This window comes from Microtus pennsylvanicus, chromosome 5 (genome assembly GCF_037038515.1).
Source record: "Microtus pennsylvanicus isolate mMicPen1 chromosome 5, mMicPen1.hap1, whole genome shotgun sequence".
In the NCBI taxonomy this organism is placed as follows: Eukaryota; Metazoa; Chordata; class Mammalia; order Rodentia; family Cricetidae; genus Microtus; species Microtus pennsylvanicus.
This window is the reverse complement of record NC_134583.1, coordinates 137,959,471-137,981,759: the sequence shown is the minus strand read 5'-3', so window position 1 is coordinate 137,981,759 and position 22,289 is coordinate 137,959,471. Positions and strand designations below refer to the sequence as shown.

Sequence of the window (22,289 nt, the reverse complement as noted above, 5' to 3'; positions counted from 1 at the left end):
AGAGAATCAGACTCGTATTTCTGTATCTCATAACCATCATCACTAAAAAGTACAGACGAAAGTGTGAATCTGAATTTAGTGGACTGTTTCTTTGAGCACAGCAGCTGAATATGTAGTGTCTATAAATACAGGGTCTATCTGTGTGGGGTCTGTATATAATGTCTATATGTACAGTGTCTATGTGTGGTGTCTCTAGGTGTTGGGTCTGTATGTAATGTCTATATGTACAGTGTCTATCTGTGTGGGGTCTGTATGTGTGGGGTCTGTATGTAATGTCTATATGTACAGTGTCTATATGTACAATGTCTATATGTGTGATGTCTCTATTGCAGTTTCTATAACTTCTTGGCAGTTCTTTGGTTAGATACCTACAGATGTTTAGTTTTAACTTGTTTTCATTACATTGGCTAACTTATAGTCTGAAATTATAGAGCATGTCCCATCCATTTCCTCTAGCATACTGGGGATGGAGCCTAGGGCCTTCTGGAAGCTAAGCAAGTGCTCTGCCACTGAGCCACACCCTCAGGACACAAGTTGTGGTTTAGTCCTTGCTGGGATATAAGAAGGAGCTTCATGTGCAGAGTCAAACCAGACTTTTTGTCTCTCTGCCCTCCTTCCTGCCTGGATAGCTGGCACCTGGTAACTGGCACCCTGGTTCTTTCTATGGCTGAAGAGAAGCTTTATCAGCCTCAGCAAAACCAGAGATGAAATTCTGACTATCTCTTAATGTCGGTCACTGGGTCCTGCCTGCTAAAGGAAGTCTGCATTTCATTCCAGGACAACAATCCTTTCGATGCCACGGCTGGGTACCGGAGTCTGACCTACGAGGAGGTGCTGCAGGAGCTGGTGAAGCACAAAGAACTTCTTCGGAGGAAGGACACCCACATCCGGGAGCTGGAGGACTACATTGACAACCTCCTGGTCAGGGTGATGGAGGAGACGCCCAGCATCCTGCGAGTGCCCTACGAGCCTTCCAGGAAAGCTGGCAAGTTCTCCAACAGCTAGTGGAGCCCACAGGACAGTATTTGTAGTTGAGAAGAGAGAGTGAGAGAGAACAGGAAGGAAGAAAGGGAGTGTGTTATTGGAAGAGACCACAGTGTCAGGTTTCACCTCCTCTCCTCCATCATTGGGAAGAAGTGTTGGTCCTGTACATTTTCACAGGTTTCATCTAGAGTGACCTTCGGAGGGCGTAAAGTGCTCTGAGCTCTGACACTGAAAACGGGCCATGCCCTGGTGAGTGAGCAGTTCCGTGGCATCATTCGGGTGCTGGTTCTGGACCCCTGTCTGCCATAGGCCTGGAGCCATCTTCAACAGCCCATGAGCTATTCCTCAGGAACAGAACTGATACCATTGCTGGATTCTTAGGAGTCAGTCTAGACACAGTGAGTGTCAGGAGCAATGCTCATTATGAACACTACTAAAACAAGCAAGTTCTTCCTATATGTGACGATTGTGTTCAAGTGTCTCTGTGTATACAGTACATGCATATACCTCATATACACGTGTGTTTTTAAGACATTGAAAAACAAGTGGTTGCCCTAAGGTTAGGATACCAATCTCATAGTTTAAAATGTGCTTTTGCAGTATACACCCAGGATTGCTTGTTACCAGGACCGCCCCACCTCAGTGGAGAAGCTACTTCCATCCATTCCCAATTCTCTGAACCCTGATTTTGAAGGGATTCATTCACTACATCCAACTCCAGCCTCCAACATTAACCGCCACCCCCACCCCGAAGCCCTGTGCCCAAAAACGTGTCAAGTCTTTTCAAGTAATGGCAAAGTTTAGGGCTCTTTATTCTTTCCACAGAAGCAGTGTTCTCCTGGTGTTTGAGTTTATGGAAGTGTAAGCAGGAGATGGGCTAGTACAATTTGCTCTACTGTAGATCATCGCAAAGACAACAGCAACATCGTATCTGAAAAGGAGCTGAGGGTGGGGAGCTGATAACTAACCCAAGGCAGCAGCGAGTTCTAGGATGAAGGGCTCGGCTTCAGTTTCATCAGTAGTAGAACAGGTGGTTGCCTTTGAGCCCTCACCATCGTCACAGCAGGGGCACCCCACGGCCACCAAACTATGGGGTCTTTGTTTAAGCCCACCTGCCTAGAATGGCGGTTCCTCTGTGGATTAGCTTTATGTATTTGTAGAAAATTATTCTCAAATTTAAAATGAAAAGCAATGAGATAAGAATATTGCTGATCTTCTGCTGGTATTTCAGCCTTTCAGCTCTAAACACTCTGAAACAGACTGTCTTTCCGAATTGAGAGTGAAAGACTGCCTGCACATAGAGACGGATGCGGAGAACGTCCAAACCCCGTAGTCAACTGCAGAAAGTTAAATGACAGCAGAGATTATAGTTTTGCTGATTTTCATAATTTTAGTCACAATATCCCTTGTTATCTGTATTTTCTGACTTTCTGTGGTTTTCTAGAAAACATGGGTTTTGAAGTGAATTATTTCCCAAATACAAACTTAGATACTTTTCTAAATTTAAAATAGAGAAGGAAAAATGGCTTTTTAAAATCAATTTTCCTTCCACTTATAATAAAAGTGATTCTATAGTAAATGTCAAAGGCTAGGGTAGATTTGATTTTCCCATGTGCAGTCTTGGTAAATATTATTTTTAAATGGTGCCATTTAAAATTAACATTTATTAGATGTTACCAAATTCTTAAAATTCTTAGCATATTTTCATCATGGCATTGCTCAGACTCTTTAGCTTTTTAAGTCACCCAGATCTGTGTTTTCAGTGCTGTGACAGATATCTGCAGGTGCACTGACATCTTTAGCCAAATGTGTCCTTTCTAGAGTGAGCCTGAGCTGTCTGTCTGTTTTATCCTAGGAATAAGTTTTACATAAATCTCATCTGGAAAGCATGATTCAAATGCCACGGCTCCTTTTCATGTGAAGTAAGTTACAAGGCACAGTTTTTGCCTTGTACGTAGACCTATCTGCCCTTAGTGACTGGCCAGGCTGAACGGGTGTGCCTCTTCAGAATCTGAAATGAAGCTTTGTCCAGTGGCAGTCTTATAGGCAGTGAGGTTTATCTGAGACACAATTATTGTTCCTAAATTAAAAACAAAAGTCCAAGACAAATAAAAAGTATCTATTTATGCTCTGTAAAATGTTATATTCACTCGTGAACTTAATGTTTTTGTCATCAGTCAACAAACATAGAAGTAAAAGAAATGAACATAGCCTGTGGCCTGAGTGTAAGTGGGAGCCGCCCTCTACACTGAGAAGCCGAGAAAGCGATTGGTTACTTTCCAAATGGCACACGGAACTTTCTAGTGGTTTATTTTTGTATTAACTTGTAGTGGAAATAAAATGTATGTTTCAGTAAACAGTGCATGCACAATAGATTTTTAAAGGAAATTTTATTTCTACTTGTAGCCTAAAAATACATGCTCAAAATCACTTCTACTGACAGGAAGATTTTTTAAAATCACAGAATCAACACTTCTCTCAAGCCTGATTTAAGCTAACACACTCTGTTACATAATTCAACTATTTTTTACAACAATAGTATTTTACGATCCGTCTCTTCCCAGGTCTAAGCTCAGCTTGACAGTATTGCACATCACCTGGCTGCTGGGCCTTCGGTGTCGTTCCTTGAAGACCAAGGTCCTTGCTCAGACTTGTACATAAGATGTCGTGTAACCCATTAGTGGTAGTGTTGGGAGCATTGCCTTTGCTGCTGTCGTCTGCATTGGCCCTAGTTTTTCCCTCTTCCCATGAACGTAGTATTATTCATAGATTATACATAACTACGTGTATTGCTTTTGGCAGTAAATCAAGATCTAGTTGTAATTTTCCAGCTGTGAAAATGTCACCTTGTATTTAAAAGGGTTTCATGAGTGGAAACCTAAGTAAATAAGCTCATTAGTGACAGACCTGCTTTTCCTGTCCCTGTTACCATCTCCCCACTCCTGCTGCATCCTACTTCCCACCCCATGTGAGTGCTTACTCTTGAACAGGAGTCTTAAACAAAAAATAAGAAGGCAGACTTGCCGTCAGTAAGTATCTGTAGTAGCTGTTACACTAAAGCTTTTATTTTACTGGATAGCTTTATTTCCCCTAAAAAATAAAAGCAGCTTACCTTGGATTGGGAAAGCAGGTCAAACTCTTTGCCGTCTGTGTGTTCATCTTTCCCAAAGGTGCAGTAGGTGTCACGCGCATGTGTGGGTGAGGTGTGAGCATGCCCAGTCACTTGATCTGCTCAGCAGAGGGCAAGACTACACTGGGAGCTCGCGGTGGTATGGAGAGGGTCTGTCAGCACATACTGAAAGCCCCCATTTTCACAGATTTGTAACTTTAATAATCCAGATGCTGTCCTTGGAAGTATTTAATATGCAATAGGTAGCACCTTCACTAATTAATCTGCATACGAAGGGCTTCCTGATGTATTTAATAAGATGTGTAGAAGCTCTTCAAGCATTAAACTAAAATTGACATTTTATTTCATTTACTTTTCTCTGTCAAAAAAAAAATCAACCCTTACAATGGAATTGAAATCTGTTACTTAATGGTACATTTGGGCTTTTTAATTTCTGGAGCTTCTAGATTGTATGTATTGTGAGGAATAAAAAATGCTGCAGATCTAGAAATGTATGTTCTTAGCAAGTATTTGAATGATGTAAGCATTATTTATAATTGAAGAGTATTACCCCTACCTTCTTAAGTAAATGCTTAGTAATTCATATACATTTTTGCAGGTACAAAAGTATATAAACATTGTATAATGTGACGGTTGTATAATTTATGTAATCTGATGCATGAGTCAGAATTTTTATATATGACAATTGATTTGTTATAGTCAATTAAAGTGTTTAAACTTAATCCAGTAATCAGAATATCTTATTGTACATAAAGCTGTCCCTGTCATGCATTCCTAATGGCTTCTTCATTGTCTCTTGATAATGAGACAGGTTGTGTTCAATAGGGCCTCTAGAACTGTTTGCAGGGAATGTGGTTCTGAGCAGTTATGTAGAAGTCAAATACAAGTACCTTCTCTGTCTCTCTCTCTGTCTCTCTCTCTGTCTCTCTCTCTGTCTCTCTCTGTCTCTCTCTCTCTCTCTCTCTCTCTCTCTCTCTCTCTCTCTCTCTCTCTCTCTCTCTCTCTGTGTGTGTGTGTGTGTGTGTCCCTAGCCATGTATGTATCCATATGCCCATATGTGAATGGGTCAAGACCAGAGGTTGACATTAGGAGTCTTCTCCAATTCCCTTCCACCTTATATTTTGAGACATGGCCTCTGTCATCCGGGAGCTCACCAGCTCAGCTATACTGGCAAGCCTCAGAGATATTCCTGTCTCTGCTGCCTCAGTGATGAGTGTAGTTGTTGTTTTTAACTCTGACTCTTTTGCTTTCTATTCTTTGGGGGCGCTTCATGCAGCTCCCAGATAAATCACACTTAAGATTTTCTCTTACTTACAAATGCCCAGCCTTAGCCTGACTTATTTCTAGCCAGCATTTCTTAAATTATCCTATCTTTTGCATCTGTTGCTGGTTGTCTAGCTGGGTGACTGGCCCCTGATCTCCTCATATCCTTTTTCTTTGCTTGTTCCTTGATCTTCTCTTCCCAGATTTCTCCTCCTTTTTATCCTCTCTGCCCGCCAACCCCACCTATCCTTTCTTTTGCCTTGCTATTGGCCATTCAGCTCTTTATTAGACAAATCAGGTGTTTTAGACAGGCAAAGTAGCACAGCTTCACAGATTTAAACAAACACAACGTAAGAAAATGCAGCACATCTTTGTGATAAGTACTTTGAAAATCGCTGGTTTCTCTGCTGATGCAATAAGCCAAATTCAGTTAAATTAATAAAAACCAGGGGGAAGAAAGCAGGAGAGAAATCACATGGCAGGTCTATGGGTGAGTCTGAAATACCATATAGGCATGGTCTTGAGCATCTCAAGGGGAGGAACCAATGCTTGGCAGGCTTTCTCTGGGGAAGGGTCTCAAGAGAGAGAGTTGGGGCTGAAGCAGAGCTTCTACCTAAATACTTTATATCATTAAACTAATGTTCCACAGCATAAATAAATGCAACACATCTTAAAATAATATTCTGCAACAGTTGGGATTATAGATACAGGCCTTGCACCCAGATTTTCTAACTTGGTGACTGGGACTTGAACTCATGCTTATGTGACAAACACATTTCCGACTGAGCTATCTTCTTAACCCTGGAAATTGAAGTTTGCTCAGCCATGAGAGACACCTGGATTCACTCTTTCCAGCAGGAGGAGTTCTAATGAGCCCACCCACACGGGCACATTACTTGATGGGCTGTAACCTATCAAGACAACTTCTGGAATATATCAGATTGGTACGCGCCTGAGTCCAGTTTGACCTCCACTAAACCACGACAACTCCCAGAGGACTGCAGTCTCCTATCCCAGAATCACCTTGAGCACTGAGTTCCTTTTTAAACATTTCCGCTTATTTTATTTTATGTATGAATGTTTCGTCCACACTCATGTATGTATACCACTGCATGCAATGCCGTGGAGCCTAGCAGATCGCGTAGGATCTGGAATTGCAGTTACGGATGACTGATAACCCTGTGGGTGCTGTGAACAGAATCCAGGTCCTCCACAAGAACAAGTACTCTCAGCTCCTGAGCCTTCTCTCTGAACTGCTTTTAATCCTTGTGTTCTGGTGCCCAGACCAGATTAATCACAATTTTGTTTTTAAGTGCCTACTCCTACTAGTCTCATAGTAGCCCAGTGACACACTTGTGGGTGTGCTAAACACATTTCCTTATCAAAAGCTGTAGAAGACCACAGTATTATGCCATATGCTAACTTGTCACTGGCTGATCCATCACCGCACTAAGGTATCATTCATATTATTTTACCTTTCCCTCCAATTCTTTTATCAGTATTACCAAAGCCACTATACTCATTTATTACTTTCCACCCAAGACCTTCCCTTGAGTCCCCTAGATTGACCATTTTGTCATCAAATCGACTTGCCCTGAGGTCCTCCTGCTTGTAGAGATACTCGGTACATTGAATCAAAGTCACGCAAGTTGTTACCCTGGATTTATGTTTCCATTTCCAAGAGACTGCGTGAGCTTCCATATCTTTGCATGTCTAAGTGGCAAATTTACCAAACTTTTACTATTTTCACATGCATATTACACCATTCATTTATTTCATCATTTCTAATTGTGTGTAGTTTCAAAGTTTTAGCTTCCTGGAACTAACATTTAGAATCCCACACTTCATTCATTGATGTGGGAGTGTCATATATCAATCTGTTGATTTCATTGTTTAAGCAATAAAGAAACTGCTAGGCCCATTTGATAGGCCCACCCTTAGGTGGGTGGAGTAAACAGAAGGGAAGGCTGGGAGGAAGAGGAAGTGAGGTCAGACTCCACAGCTCCGCTCTCCAGAGCAGACGCCTTCAGAGATACGCCATGCTACCCGCTCCAGGGAAGACGCACGCCATGCCCCAGCTCCGACCCAGGATGGACTTAGGCTAGAATCTTCCCGGTAAGCGCACCTAGGGGCGCTACACAGATGATTAGAAATGGGCTAGTCCAGGTGTGAGAATTAGCCTAGAAGAGAATGGGCCAAGCAGTGTTTAAATGAATACAGTTTGTGTGTAATTATTTGGGGCATAAGCTAGCCGAGCCGGGCAGGTGGCTGGGGTTGTTGGGGACGCAGCCCTGCCGCTCCATATTACTACAGATGACGCCCAGACGTGTGGCTAACTAAACCTACTTAAAAAACCTGAGAAGGCTTAAAAATAAGGAAGAGAGCGTTTAACACAGATTTTTGCTGTTTGTTGGTGGCGTGCTGTAGAGAGATTTCCTGATTCGGCAACAGCAGCAGAAAAAATGCTGTGTCATTTCAAAGCACAGCTTCTTGGAGCTGTGCCGCCAGTGCAAACTCTGGCTTTATGTTGTGTTCCCGCTTGGGATCGGAAGGAGAGTGCTCTGAGACCTTGATAATGACTCAGAGCTCCCCGCCTGCTCCTGGGAAGATGACAGAATCAGGCTTAGGCAGGCGGAAGAGCATGGCGGATTCCTGCCGCCATACAGGGATGTGTTTTCAGACTGCGCAGAGCTCTGCGTGTCAGATTTGGATGTAACTTGGATGAAAAGAATTTCTGTGCTGTGTGCTCAGTCTCAGAATTAAAGTGCTGAGTGCCGCTCCTACCTGGTAGTCTCAAGAGGCTTCCTGACTCAGCTTTAGCTGCAAAACCCTGCGGCTCATTAAGAGGTCCTGCCACAAAACACTTAAACAGTGTTGATGAAAAGCTGAACACATGCTTTTCGGTTTTCAGCCGTAGCAGGAAAAAAGCTGTGCCATTTAAAAATGCCGGCTTTCTGGGCCATCCTGCCAGGGCAAACTCTGACTGTTTGAGGCAGGAGGGCCGGCTACTGAGAGAGGACTTGAGTGTTGTCTGTTGTAGCTTGCTGGCTGGCAGGGACCTTGCAGCCAGTACCTCAGCCATGAGGCTGAAAAGCTAAGGAATGGACTGGATCTAGCTGGCAAAGCCACGCCTTTAGTCCTACTGATATTGCTTAGTAAATTAAAGGCTCTTGTGGTCAGAAAAAGAGAGATATACAGTAAAGAGAGATTCAAAGACAGAGAAAATTTCTGAATGGTTTAAAGTGTGTTAAAAATATATGCAAGCTGAAAGTTAAAGTTTTTAAAGCAAAAAACAAAAAAAGGAAGAGAGTTGTTGTGTGTCTTAGTACACACCTTTAATCCCAACACTTGGGAGGCAGAGGGAGATAGACCTCTGTGACTTCAAGGTGTGGTGGCACACGCCTTTAATCCCAGTGCCTAGAAGGCAGAGACAAACAGATCTCTGTGAGTTCAAGGTGTAGTTGCAAACACCTTTAATCCCAATGCCTGGGAGGCAGAGACAGGCGGATCTCTGAGAGTTCAAAGACAGCCTGGTCTACAGGGTTATTCCAGGTCTACAGATGTATGCTCAAAAAGCAAAAAGTTAACCTAGGAATGTCACAGCTTAGATTCTTAAGCGTCTAGTGATTTAAAGGCGTAAATCAAAAGTGCTCCTGGATAGTAAAAAATTGCAGATTCACAATAGGACAGATTCAGACCACTAAATGAGTCACACTGTTGGATGAATATACGTAGGCTTGGGAGAGAGAAGAAAAAGAATATAGAGAATAAAGTTAATGGTTTAAAAAGAAAAAAGTAAAAGTAAAGTCTTTAAAGAGACAGAGTACAGATAGTTATAGATATAAATAAAAATAAGCCGCGTAAAGATGGAAAATTCACAGAGAGTCTGGATTATGTACATTGTGTTTTCTTTAAAATTTTTGACTGTGAAGGAGCTAAGTACAGAGAGACATTTCATTATATGGGCTGCCAAGTGTAACCAGAACTGATATCATGAGCGTATGATTTCAGAATTTGGATCTAAGGACATGATGCTTTGGAAAGGAGTTTCTTCTTTTGTTTTCACAGAGGATGAGACCCTGTTCATTTCTTCTATTCCGATTTGGTATGATGGACCACGTCCTCCTGAAGGGTTGCTGTGAACATCTTCAGAAAATTGCTTTGCTCAACTGCCAACTGAGATAAACCTGGCACACAGGTTACACCCTAAATAATCTGATTAACAGCGCCCCCATTCAGCAGGAAGCAGTTTGGAGAGAAAAAACTGCGCCCATGTTCCCAAATATTGTTTATAAATGTTCTTTTACATTTAAAGGGGGAAATGATATAGGTATGAATAATTTGCATTGATAGAGATTTAAGGTCAATTTTGTTATATGTATAAATGTTTCTGATGTAACTTTTACTTGATAACTGTTTTGTTATATGTAATTTTGCTATGTTAAGGTTAAAGCCTTCCTTTTTTTGTTTAAACAGAAAAAGGGGAAGTGATGTGGGAGTGTCATATATCAATCTGTTGATTTCATTGTTTAAGCAATAAAGAAACTGCTAGGCCCATTTGATAGGCCCACCCTTAGGTGGGTGGAGTAAACAGAAGGGAAGGCTGGGAGGAAGAGGAAGTGAGGTCAGACTCCACAGCTCCGCTCTCCAGAGCAGACGCCTTCAGAGATACGCCATGCTACCCGCTCCAGGGAAGATGCACGCCATGCCCCAGCTCCGACCCAGGATGGACTTAGGCTAGAATCTTCCCGGTAAGCGCACCTAGGGGCGCTACACAGATGATTAGAAATGGGCTAGTCCAGGTGTGAGAATTAGCCTAGAAGAGAATGGGCCAAGCAGTGTTTAAATGAATACAGTTTGTGTGTAATTATTTGGGGCATAAGCTAGCCGAGCCGGGCAGGTGGCTGGGGTTGTTAGGGACGCAGCCCTGCCGCCGCTCCCTTATTACTACAATTCATCTCTAGCAAAGTCAAATCTTATACACTTATTTGCATTTAATATGATTCTTTTGAAGCTCACTGTAGTGATTTGAATAGGAATGGCCCCATAAATTATGTGTTTGAACACTTAGTCCATAGGGAGTAGAACTTTTAGGAGGGATGGCAGCGTGTCACTGTGGGGGTGGTTTTGAGGTTTGAATTCTCATGTGCTGAAGCTGTGGCCAGTGTGGGACACAGTTCACTTCCTGCTGCCTGCAAACCAAGATGTAGGACTCTTCAGCTCCTTCTCTAGCACCATGGCTGCCTGCAAGCCACCATGTCCCACCATAGTGATAATAGATTAAACCTCTGAAACTCTAAGCCAACCCCAATTAAATGTCTGTCATTTATAAGAATTGCCATGGTCATGGTGTCTCTTCACAGCAACAGAAATCCAAACTAGGACTCTGAAAATTCCTGGCAAGGGAGTTTGAGTTCCATCCCTGGATTTCTAAAATGAACACCTACCATGAGGTCCATATTTAAATACTTGTTGGACGGATGACAGTTATTAAGATCTCTATGATTTCTATAAGAGTCTGTTTTAAAATAGTTTTGTTATAATAGATCACCCTCTGAAATGAGTAAAAATAAAAGGCCCCAGGGATTCACACAAGAAGACAAATGATTGGTATAAAGCATTGTCAGAGTGAACTGCCAACAGGCAGAAATACTCAATTCAGACTCCACGTTCCAGGATACCAAGCTTTGATGGACATATGTCCTCAGCTTTTTAGTCATCCTGTTATTGTGGCAAGCGCTTACTCTAACTGAGTAGAGGCCTGTGTGTCTGTACTTCCTGCTCCCTGACGTTTCTGAACAGAAGGAGAGTCCTGCTCCCCTTTGCTGCCATACTCAAAGGTCACATGTTACATCCCCAGTACTCAATAAATGTATGTTTGAGAAGGAAAAGGAGGCAAGGATAAGTGGCTAGAGAAAACAGCCAGTCAAGTGCTTGAATATTATGCAACAAGTAAAAACCAAGAGATTACTCAAAATATTTAGTATACATTTATAAGGGGAAGGGAAAAGGCCACAGAAAAGTGTATTGACAGTGAACCTATGATTTTACCAGCTAGAAGAATAGAAGAAACTGGTAGAGGGATTTCTTAAGAAAGTGGCTAGCCCTTTATATGAAGACATTAACTTTCCCGATACCCTTTTGAATTGTTTCAGGGTTTTCTTTTTTACATATCCAAAACCTAGTTTCAGAATTAAATAAAGTAGATTTTTTGACCAATTTCTAGGCAATTTCACTATTATCTGGCTGTAAATATATAATATATATCATACATCCATATTCTGTGTATAATGTATATAATATTATCTGACTTCAGAAGTATATATGTATGTTCTGTGTATAATGCAGAATCTATATGCAAAACCACTGTAGTACAGAAGTAAGAAACTCACATGTGGCCAAGAATCTAGAGTTCAGCATGGTGTGGCGGCACTGGTTGCCATCTCGATACTTTGGAGGTAGAGGACAGCCTGGGCTATCTAACACCCCCAACTCAAAATGCACAAACGAGAAAAAGGACAGCAAAAGCAGAAGTTGGGCGTCTTTGTTGTCATGTGGTATCCAGGACATGGCTCCTCTGGCCAAAGCACGGAATGCTGTGTGTCCGGTTCTTCATAAAGACATGTGCTGATGCCCTTCTTGTGGGAGGACCGTAGTGTGGAGTCCTGCTCCTCCAGGGTTTTCAGATAAACAAACACCCCATGGAATCCAGGACAGGAATTTCTTCTGCTTTTTCCTATGTGTTGGGCAGCAACTTTCTACAGTTTACTTTCTTTGCCACATTGTTTTCCTTGCCTTGCATCAAATTCAATGACCAGTATGTGACTAGGTGACTATTAACTGATTTAACTATCTGCTTATAACCAAAATAATTTGTAAATTGACATCAAGACAAGCGTGTATATTTTAAAAATAAACAAACAAGATTCATGCACTCATAGACAAGTGAGGTGCAGCTTCCCCCTGAAAACACAGTATCTCCTAGGTAATTTTTTAAACTAGAGATATTTAATTTTAATCTATCAAAAGAAAATTTTCAAATTAAAACAGAACCAGAATAAGGTGGATCCCATCTTCAAAAAAGTCTGTGAGGGGAGGCAAACAATAAATATTCAATAGAATGTTCCAAACTAAAATAGGCCACAGAGGCATACATAAATGCATTATGCAGATATCTCTGGATTTTGGATTCGAAGTAGGTAATAGAGTTTTGGTGGGTAGCTGAAAATTGAATATGAACTACTTAATAAGTGAAATAAATGAAAATTTCCCAAGCTATGTTCATAGTTTTGTAATGCAGTGACCTTGTTCTTAGTAACAGGATGTGTCAGAGTATCCACCAGTGAAAACTGTTGCTGTATATGCAATTGATAATTCAAATGGCTCTAAAAATGAATGTGGAACTCAAACAAAAGAAGCAAAACGTCCTCCCTTTGCAATCATGGTGAAAAGAATTCATGAGGACAGAAGGTATTCTTAGTCTCATTCATCTGTGAGTCTACCATTTGCAAAAAAAAGAAATGAGAAAAGAGAAAATCTAATTTGATCTTCACAGAGTCCCAAGGTTATCCAATGGATGCTTAAGGCAAACAAAATATAAAACACCGGTTCTCAACCTGCTGGTCGCGCCCCCTTGATGTCAACCCTTTCACAGGGGTCACATATCAGATACCGTACATATCAGATATCTACATTATGGTTCATAACAGGAGCAAAATTACAGTTATGAGGTAGTAACAAAAGTAATTTTATTGTTGGGCAACACTACAACATGAGGAACTGTATTAAAAGGTTGCAGCGTTAGGAAGGTTGAGAATCACTGATCTTGAAGAAGAGAAAGACTCATTAGGCTGGGTTCAATGCTCTATCATCCCCCTGGCTTGGCATTTACCCCCATATTATATCCAGGGCCCAACCCTTTAGTGTTTCCTAGGCCTTGAGACCTCTGTCAGCACCTGCTGTCTCCTCCCTCCTTTCCTCCCTCTCAGCTCTATTTCCACCCTTCATCTACCACAACCCCCTCCCTGCCTCCCCATCCTGCTTCTTCACAAGTTCCCCCAGGGATGGCTCCCATCAAGGGTCCCAGATGACTTGTTTTGCTCAACCTTTGCCCCTGGCCTACAGCTTTCACTCCCCAGGTGTCTCTGCTCTCAGGCTTCAAGCCTCCCTCCCCCATCTAATTAAACCCAAGTGGTGCCACCTGGCCTTTTCCTTCCTTCTTGGGTCTTTTGGCCTCTTTTCATGGATTTTTTTGTCAGTATCTCTGCCCTTGCCTGCCCTCCTGTCTCTGAAGGTGCCTGTGGGTCCACAGGTGTCCAGGGCTCAGCTGTCACTACAGTGGCTGATGGCCCTTGAAGCAAGCAGGAAGACCTATCTGAGAAGGCCACTGATCATCCAGGCGCTGGCTCTTCACAAATACCCTGACAGGTAGGTGGCTTGTCTGTGACCTTCTCTACTGAGGCTACTATCTTGGACTGTATGAATGCCAAGGGGGCGGGTGCTCTTGCCACCCCATCCATCCCCAATCTTTCTTTGACTCTTCATAGTCTAACTTGAGAGTTGATCTCAAAACCAACCCCTGTCATTCCTCCTGAACCCCAGGAATTGCCAAACAACCCACACAGATTGTTACTATGGAGAATGTGATTCTTGTTCTTTGTTCAATCTGGTAGGGAAGAAAAAGCTCAGGGATTGGTTCTTGCCTGGCTTTCCCTGATAGAAACTATAACCTGCCCAGTGAAGTTTAACAGGAAACTAGTGATTCTAGTTGCAAATATATATTCTGGCATAGAAAGTGTCCTGACACGCTGATCTCCCCTGCGACATGCTACAGTTGTCCCTTGATGTCTCTAGGAAATCATTGCCAGGATTCCCGTGTACCGAAATGTGCAGATGCTTGTGTCCCTGATGTCCAACACTATAGCAGTTTGCATAAACAGTCTACAGACACTGCCCATCAGAGCACTGGACAAACATATCAGCTGCTACTGTCATGTGTATGGCTGCTGTATATACACAGTATATAGGGAATATTGACAAGAGAAAACATCCAGACATGTTCAGTACAAATAAAGAAATTTTTCAACCCAAAGTTGGTTGAATTCATGGAGCAGAAGTAGGAAAGGGGAGGAATGTGTATTCAGCTGATTACAGAACATGATCACCCCCTCTAGTCAGGACACTGGGTGACATCCCCACTACCTTCCTTTTTTTAATCTTGAGTGTTCTCTATACTTTTACAGAGTTTGAGAAGCAGAGAAAAATAAGGACGGAGGACTACATATATAAATTTGATTCAATTACTAAACGTTTTTGCATCTATTTCCTCATTTGATAGAAAGAGGAAGTGATTTGATGTTATAAAGTCTCTCACAGCCCTAAAACACCACAATTACAAAGTGGTCAAAGGAAAAAAAAATACCTTTCAGGGACCAGAGATGTAGCTCACTTGGCAGTGTTTGCCTAGGATACAAGAAGTACTCGGTTCAACCCCCAGCATTGCACACACCCAGTATAGTGGTGCATGCCGGTGCTTGAGAGGTGGAGGCAAGAGGATCAGAAGTTTGAGGTCATTCTCGACTGCATAACTAGGTAGAAGCCATCAGGATCATGATACTCTGCCTCTAAATCAAAATCATCAGTTTCAAAACAGGTGGTTCCATGTTTCCCAATTCTAGCAGCTTGGTTTTGAGCTATGAAAGCTGAGCTGAACCCAAGACTCCACTAGTGTCAAAAGCACGGGGTGAAAATCAAAGAGCAGCAGCTGGCAGGACACCTGCAGTGCAGGAGCACCCAGTGTCCCCCCCCCCACATCACCTCTCTGAGGAGCCTTGTGCTGACACCCCAGGACACCCTGCCTGCTGTCTGCCTTCTGCACTACATAGCCACACTGGGTTTCATCACCTCTGTTAAGTGTTTGATGATGGTACCTTTGATGTGAGCCTGGATCGCCAAATCAAAGTGATGGTTTGTTTCATGTTTGTCACACATCCCGGTGATTCTGAAGCCAACACAGAAGAGGAGGCACATTACAAGAGGGATTTCTCTCTCTAGCCAATTAAGGTCATTCAAGAAGTTTCCCAATTTAAATAGTTGCCCAAGCAGAGAATGACTGAGTCTCCCCAGCAACAATTTACTAAGAAGGCACATCAAATCATTGTGAACCGACCGAAAATGCATACATAAAAGGTACGAGCCAGCAATTACTTGGACAATAACAGTTTACATAGAAGGCACACTTGAGACCTGGTGCTAAGCTGTGCGATGAATACTAATGTTAGTTAGAAGTGTATTCACCCTCAGGTTTTACTTTGGTTATCCCACCAAGAAGAGATTTGAGAATTCTAACCCTAGTGAGGCACAAATACCATCGTAAGACATGATTTTGAAACCACGTCCTTCTCTGACATTTTAATTCCACGACTGTATTTCCATTGGAGAGCATCAGTTTCCTCTCTAATTTTTGTAGCAAAGAAAGCCCTGGAGACAGTCCCGCTCTGCCCAGCCTCAGGAGTTGTGACTTACTGGATTGACAAAATGGTAACCTTGCCTCTGAAGCACTTGGTCCTCCTTAAGGGGAGCATTTCTGCATTCTGGGATGTTCTAGTGACAGCGTGAGTGTGGTGGGTAAACTCTCTTTGTGTAAGGGCTTTGCTAGTTGGCTAGAACTGTGAATGACTGGGGACCAGTTCAGTTTCATCTAAGGTAGGATGAAGGATGGAGAAGCCTACTTCCAAGGCATGAGGCATCAACGCCCAGTCGTGTAGTTTTACCTCTAATAAAATAGGTATCTCTCTTCAACCCAGTTGATCCTACATGCCTCCCAGTGTGGGAAGAATGGGCTGTTATTAAATGTGACTACAAAAGTGTCGTAAGAGTAAGTAATCAACATTGACTTCCAGGAAGCCCTGTTCATTCCGTTCCTTTGAAAGGAGACCATCTGTGGAAAAGGGTCTCCTTCCTGGGAACATGCAATATAGTCGACTGCAATTAATGTTATTAATTTTAATTGCACACAGGATTCTTTGATGTCTTTAGTATTATTCTGCCTTACAAATGAATAGCACTACCTCTCTGGTATAAGTTTGGGGAAAGCTATTTTAGTCCACTTAGTATTACTGTCAGGCAGTGGGCTTTACCAGCACACAGAACAAATTTGATGGTGTTTATATTTAAGCTTTCTTAACAAGGAAAACAGGAGGATTAGCTTCAATAAAAACAGGAGCAGCATTCTGAATGTGTTTTAACAAGTTTTCCCAGACCAAAATTAAAAAAAAAAAAACATAGACCTATAGCATATCATTTTTAACTACACTAGAAAAAAAAAACCCCAAAGTTTCCCCTAAAGAATTTGGACCATGCTCAAGGCAAGTTACAGCTGGATCCTATTATAGAAATCAATCTTTTCTCACCAATGCATTGTAAGACCATTTATATCTATGAAGCTTTTCAGTAAATTCATTCAATCAAAAGCAGTTTTAGATGCTTTGGCAAATATTAGATTACACATAATATACTTGTAATGTCAGCAGGGAAGAGAGGATGAGACCCACCCAGACCATTCTTCAGAGTGGCGGCTGTGCTCCCCCCAAGCCCCAGGCATGTCTCTGTGTAGATTGATGGGAGTTACTTTAGTGCACTAATGCTGACAAATTTACTTATCATTCATGATAATCACCCCTGTTGCTTCAGGGAGAAAATTTTTTAAGTACCTAAGTATTGGAGGATTAATTATGGTATGCTGAAAAGGAAGAAAGAACTTTGGGGTGACAGGCCAATGTTTGTCAAGACTCTGGTCCAGATAATCTTTTTTTATTCTCTTATTAAATTAGAGTAGCTTGTCTATATCGTTGCTGGTCTGGTCTCAAACTGGGGCATTTAGAGTTTCTTTCTTTTTTAAATTTATTTATTTATTAAGGATTTCTGCCTCCTCCCTGCCACCGCCTCCCATTTCCCTCCCCCTCCCCCGATCAAGTCCCTCTCCCTCATCAGCTTGAAGAGCAATCAGGGTTCCCTGACCTGTGGGAAGTCCAAGGACCACCCACCTCCATCCAGGTTTAGTAAGGTGAGCATCCAAACTGCCTAGGCTCCCCCAAAGCCAGTACGTGCAGTAGGATCAAAAACCCATTGCCATTGTTCTTGAGTTCTCAGTAGTCCTCATTGTCCACTATGTTCAGCAAGTCCGGTTTTATCTCATGCTTTTTTCAGACCCAGGCCAGCTGGCCTTGGTGAATTCTGGATAGAACATCCCCATTGTCTCAGTGTGTGGGTGTACCCCTCGCGGTCCTGAGTTCCTTGCTCGTGCTCCCTCTCCTTCTGCTCCTGATTTGGACCTTGAGATTTCAGTCCAGTGCTCCAATGTGGGTCTCTGTCTCTGTCTCCTTTCATCGCCTGATGAAAATTAATATTCAGGAGGATGCCTATATGTTTGTCTTTGGATTCACCTTCTTATTTAGCTTCTCTAGGATCACAAATTATAAGCTCAATGTCTTTTATTTATGGCTAGAAACCAAATATGAGTGAGTACATCCCATGTTCCTCTTTTTGGGTCTGGCTTACCTCACTCAGGATAGTGTTTTCTGTTCCCATCCATTTGTACGCAAAATTCAAGAAGTCCTTGTTTTTTACTGCTGAGTAATACTCTAATATGTATATATTCCATACTTTCTTCATCCATTCTTCCATTGAAGGGCATCTAGGTTGTTTCCAGGTTCTGGCTATTACAAACAATGCTGCTATGAACATAGTTGAGCATATACTTTTGTTGTATGATAGGGCCTCTCTTGGGTATATTCCCAAGAGTGGTATTGCTGGGTCCAGGGGTAGGTTGATCCCGAATTTCCTGAGAAACCGCCACACTGCTTTCCAAAGTGGTTGCACAAGTTTGCATTCCCACCAGCAATGGATGAGTGTACCCCTTTCCTCCACAACCTCTCCAGCAAAGGCTATCATTAGTGTTTTTTATTTTAGCCATTCTGACAGGTGTAAGATGGTATCTTAAAGTTGTCTTGATTTGCATTTCCCTGATTGCTAAGGAAGTTGAGCATGACCTTAAGTGCCTTTTGGCCATTTGAAGTTCTTCTGTTGAGAATTCTCTGTTCAGCTCAGTGCCCCATTTTATAATTGGGTTGATTAGCCTTTTACGGTCTAGTTTCTTGAGTTCTTTATATAATTTGGAGATCAGACCTTTGTCAGTTTCTTTTAAAAAAAAAAAAACATTGGCTAGAGAGATGGCTCCGTAGGTGAAGTGCTTGAGTTCAGGTCCCCAACACCCATGTGTAAACCTATGCATGGCCATGAGTATCTCTCCCCGGCATTGAAGAAACAGAGACAGAATCCTCTCCTGCACTTGATGCTGAGTCAGCCTAGCCAGAATGGCAAGTTGCAGGTTCAGTGAAGAGACGCTATCTCATAAAATAAGGTGCACAGGGATTGAGGAAGACATAATGAAGGCAGCCTGTAGCCTCCACAGTCCCACTTACTCCACACACACATTATCATGTACATATGCTTAAACCACACACACGCACGCACACACACGCAAGCACTCACGCAGGCGCACACACATGCTCACACAGCCACATAGGAAAAGTCAATTGGAAAACTTCACTCTGACAACTATGTTTTACATGTCTCATCATGTAGCTCTTGTTTCTGCTGTCCCCACGCAGGGAGTGTACCCTAACGGTTAGAACAGTGAGCCGAATAAAGACCTACCGTGGACAGAAAGACAGGACTCCCCCTTTCTTCCTCAGCAGTCTGCAGGTGGAAGTCATGAGATTCAGCGGCATGATCTCTCTGGGCACCTCTGGGAAGGAGCCGATGCTGGCTCTGCCTTTTGGTGTAACAGTCATTATGCAGGCTTCGAAGGTCTCAGGATCAATCCAGCACATTCTTAATATCTGAGGATTCCAAGAAAAATGACTGTGATAATCTATAGCACAAATAATAAAAACTCAGAGGCAGATATTGGGGTTCAACCTGAAGATCAGAAAAGCAAAGCAGCCAGTCAATTTCTCTTACCTCTACCTCAGACAGAAATGGGCAATCCTGCCTCCATGAATTCTCAGAATGAGACTGAATGTCAGACCTGTCTCCTCCTGTCTTCTATTCCTCCCTAGTGCTGGGATTAGAGGTGTGCACCACCACTGCCTGACCTCTGTGGCTAACGAGTGTTGCTGCTGGGATTAAAGGTGTGTGCCACCACCGCTTTGCCTGTATGGCTGACTAGTGTGGATCTTCAGGTAAGCTTTATTTATTCAGACACAAATCCTCTACCACCACCATAATCCAGGGGGTACTAGGTTAGATTTGTAGCATGAAAGCCTGGTGATGCCCAGTGTTGGCGGGGTGTAGGAGTCTAAGCACATTGTTCAACTCTGGAGAGCATAGGCACAGTGAGTGTACAGTGATCAGCATAGTGAAATGCCTTAGAACTTGGCAACTGTGCCTTTCAAGATGTATCCATTGGGGATTCTCTGACAGTTTCCAGGAAGGCTGCTATGGCAGAGTCCACTGCAACAGAGGTTTCCACGAGGGTGGTGAAACACAGAGCACATGCATCATAAATGCTTTGCCCCACTTGAGAGTCCCAGGATAGATGCGTATATAAGACGGACTGGCAAGAAAACGTAAATGTGACTCTTTCCCAGCATCTGTATAACAGCATTGCATATGTAAATGAACAATAACATTGAACAAAATTCTGAATTTTCCTAGAACACTTCACATTGAAAGATTAGCCAGGCCAACCATAGTGGTTGCATAGGATGGGAGTGAGAAAGAGTGGGTAGAAGGAGGACACCAGAAGATAAATAAACATGCAATTTAAGAATATAAAAAGAAGCCTTGCATGGAACAATAACGGTGTGTCAAGAGCCAGACAGTTGTTGTAGGAGGCAGCTTGTTTGTTCCCAGCTGCTTAGACCTGAAATAATCATACATAAACTATATTATTTAAACCACTGCTTGGCCTATTAGCTTTAGCTTCTTATTGGCTAGTTCTTACATCTTAATTTAAACCATTTCTGTTTATTTGTGTATTGCCACATGGCTGTGGCTTACCAGCAAGGTTCCATCCAGTGTCTGTCTCTGGCAGAGCTACATGGCTTCTCCTGACTCTGCCTTCTTTCTCCCACATTAAGTTTAGTTTTCTCTGCCTAGCTCTACTCTACCCTATCACAGGCCAAGCCAGCTTCTTTTATTAACCAATAAAAGCAACACATACACAGAAGGACTTCCCCACACCACAGAGTAAATTCAAACCTCTATATTTCAAATGTAACCCTTCCCTAAATTACTCTCCTTCCTTACACACACACACACACACACACACACACACACACACACACACACACATAAAGCTTGATATTTTCTCCCCTTGATATTTAAGGAGGGTTCCAGGGAGACTCATACTATCTGATGAAAACTCATAATGAAAAACATTTAAGATGAGAAAACACCCAAGAGTTTCTAATGGGGAAGCCTCGTTAACCAATTATCTTTAAGAAGTGAGACCAAGTTAGGGTGTGGCTTTCTGGGACCCGGAGCATGGCCCAGGTGCTCTCTCTCTCTCTTGTTCCCTCGATATACAGCTGAGCTTGGACTTCTTATTCCGTTTTTTGAGTTTTCCCTTCATAATAAATAAAAATATAATTGTTTATCTTTTAGCTAGCCTGGTTATTTCCCAGATCGAATTGACTTCTACAGTTTCTGTTCAACAGGTCAGGTAGATACTCAGGAACCTTCCAAATAAATGGAATAGGTAAAATGGATTTCTTCCACTTAGCCCACCATCCCCACTCCTTTGTCAGAGTCCTGTCTAATCTTCATCCTAATTGGCTGGCAGGTGGACATCCCCTCGAGACAGGTAGAACAGGTGTGGGTTACACTGGTTTGGCCCCATACCTTTTTATGGAACACACTGAAGTTCAAAGTCTCTTCTAGATGCTCACCAGACAACACCACAGTATTGTTGGCTGTTTTTAGTGAAGCAAAGAATCAGTGAAAAAAGGAGACGTACTGGTGTCAAAGCCTTAGGGAAGATAGAAAGACGAGACAGCATTATCCTATACAAGAACCAATTCAGAAGACTTCTGGAGAATTCTTTTCTAGAGATGAGTAGGCATGAATCGACATTGACTATATTCCTTACAGTTTTCAGAAAAGGATCCCAGCATCCCAGAAACAACTCCCATCTACCAGCAAGTGCTAGTTTCCAAAATGCATCTCAGATTTTGCACAAAAACTGTAGCCCCCTGCCTCTATGAGGTAGTGTTCATCCTGCCTTAAAAGCCACAGTAAATCTCATTCTCCCTTCTTCCCTTCCTCCCTCCCTCCCTTCCTCCCTCCCTCCCTCCTTCCTTCCCTCTCTCCCTCTCTCCCCTTTCCCCTGTATGTGTGTATGACAGAGAGAGAGAGAGAGAGAGAGAGAGAGAGAGAGAGAGAGAGAGAGAGAGAGAAGATGCGGTACAGAGGTCAGAGGGCCACTTGTGGGAAGCAGTTGGCAGTTGTCTCCTTTGACTCTCTGGATCCCATGGACCAATACTTGGGTCCTGAGACTAGGCAACCTTTACCTGATGAGTCATTTCACTAACTCATTTTTCATCTTTATTGGTGGATGATGCAAATTGGTACCATGAGAAATTGATGACATTGGGAATCTGTTCTAATCTTCCTGCTGTAATGCACAAAGTAAACCAGGTCCTGAAAACAAAAGGTCCTCGGGTATCATTGCTCATTGAACTTCCTCTCTGGCATCTTGACAAATGTGTTTATGGGGACATCAGGTAACTTTAGTCTCCCGTTTTTGTTTTCTTACTGACCTGAGCTTTTCCAAAGCATCTCTGTAATCTGTTCTGATCAAGAGTTTGAAGCTTCTTTTCTGACATGCCTCTACTAGATCCCTGACTGT

The 22,289-nt window shown here is 42.5% G+C and overlaps 1 protein-coding gene across 4 annotated transcripts in view; it reads left to right on the top strand.

Annotated features, from left to right (window-relative positions):
* Positions 1-4,836, top strand: part of Rab11fip2 (RAB11 family interacting protein 2) — a 37,380-nt gene extending 32,544 nt beyond the window's left edge. For 2 of the 4 annotated variants that reach the window (XM_075974557.1, XM_075974555.1), the window contains one exon: positions 778-4,836. In XM_075974557.1, coding sequence (XP_075830672.1) covers positions 778-1,005 — 228 coding nt within the window. In that variant the 3' untranslated portion in view covers positions 1,006-4,836. The remainder of the gene's footprint in view (positions 1-777) is intronic. The other 2 variants (XM_075974559.1, XM_075974558.1) reach the window with 2 other exon arrangements.
* Positions 4,837-22,289: the final 17,453 nt, after the last annotated feature.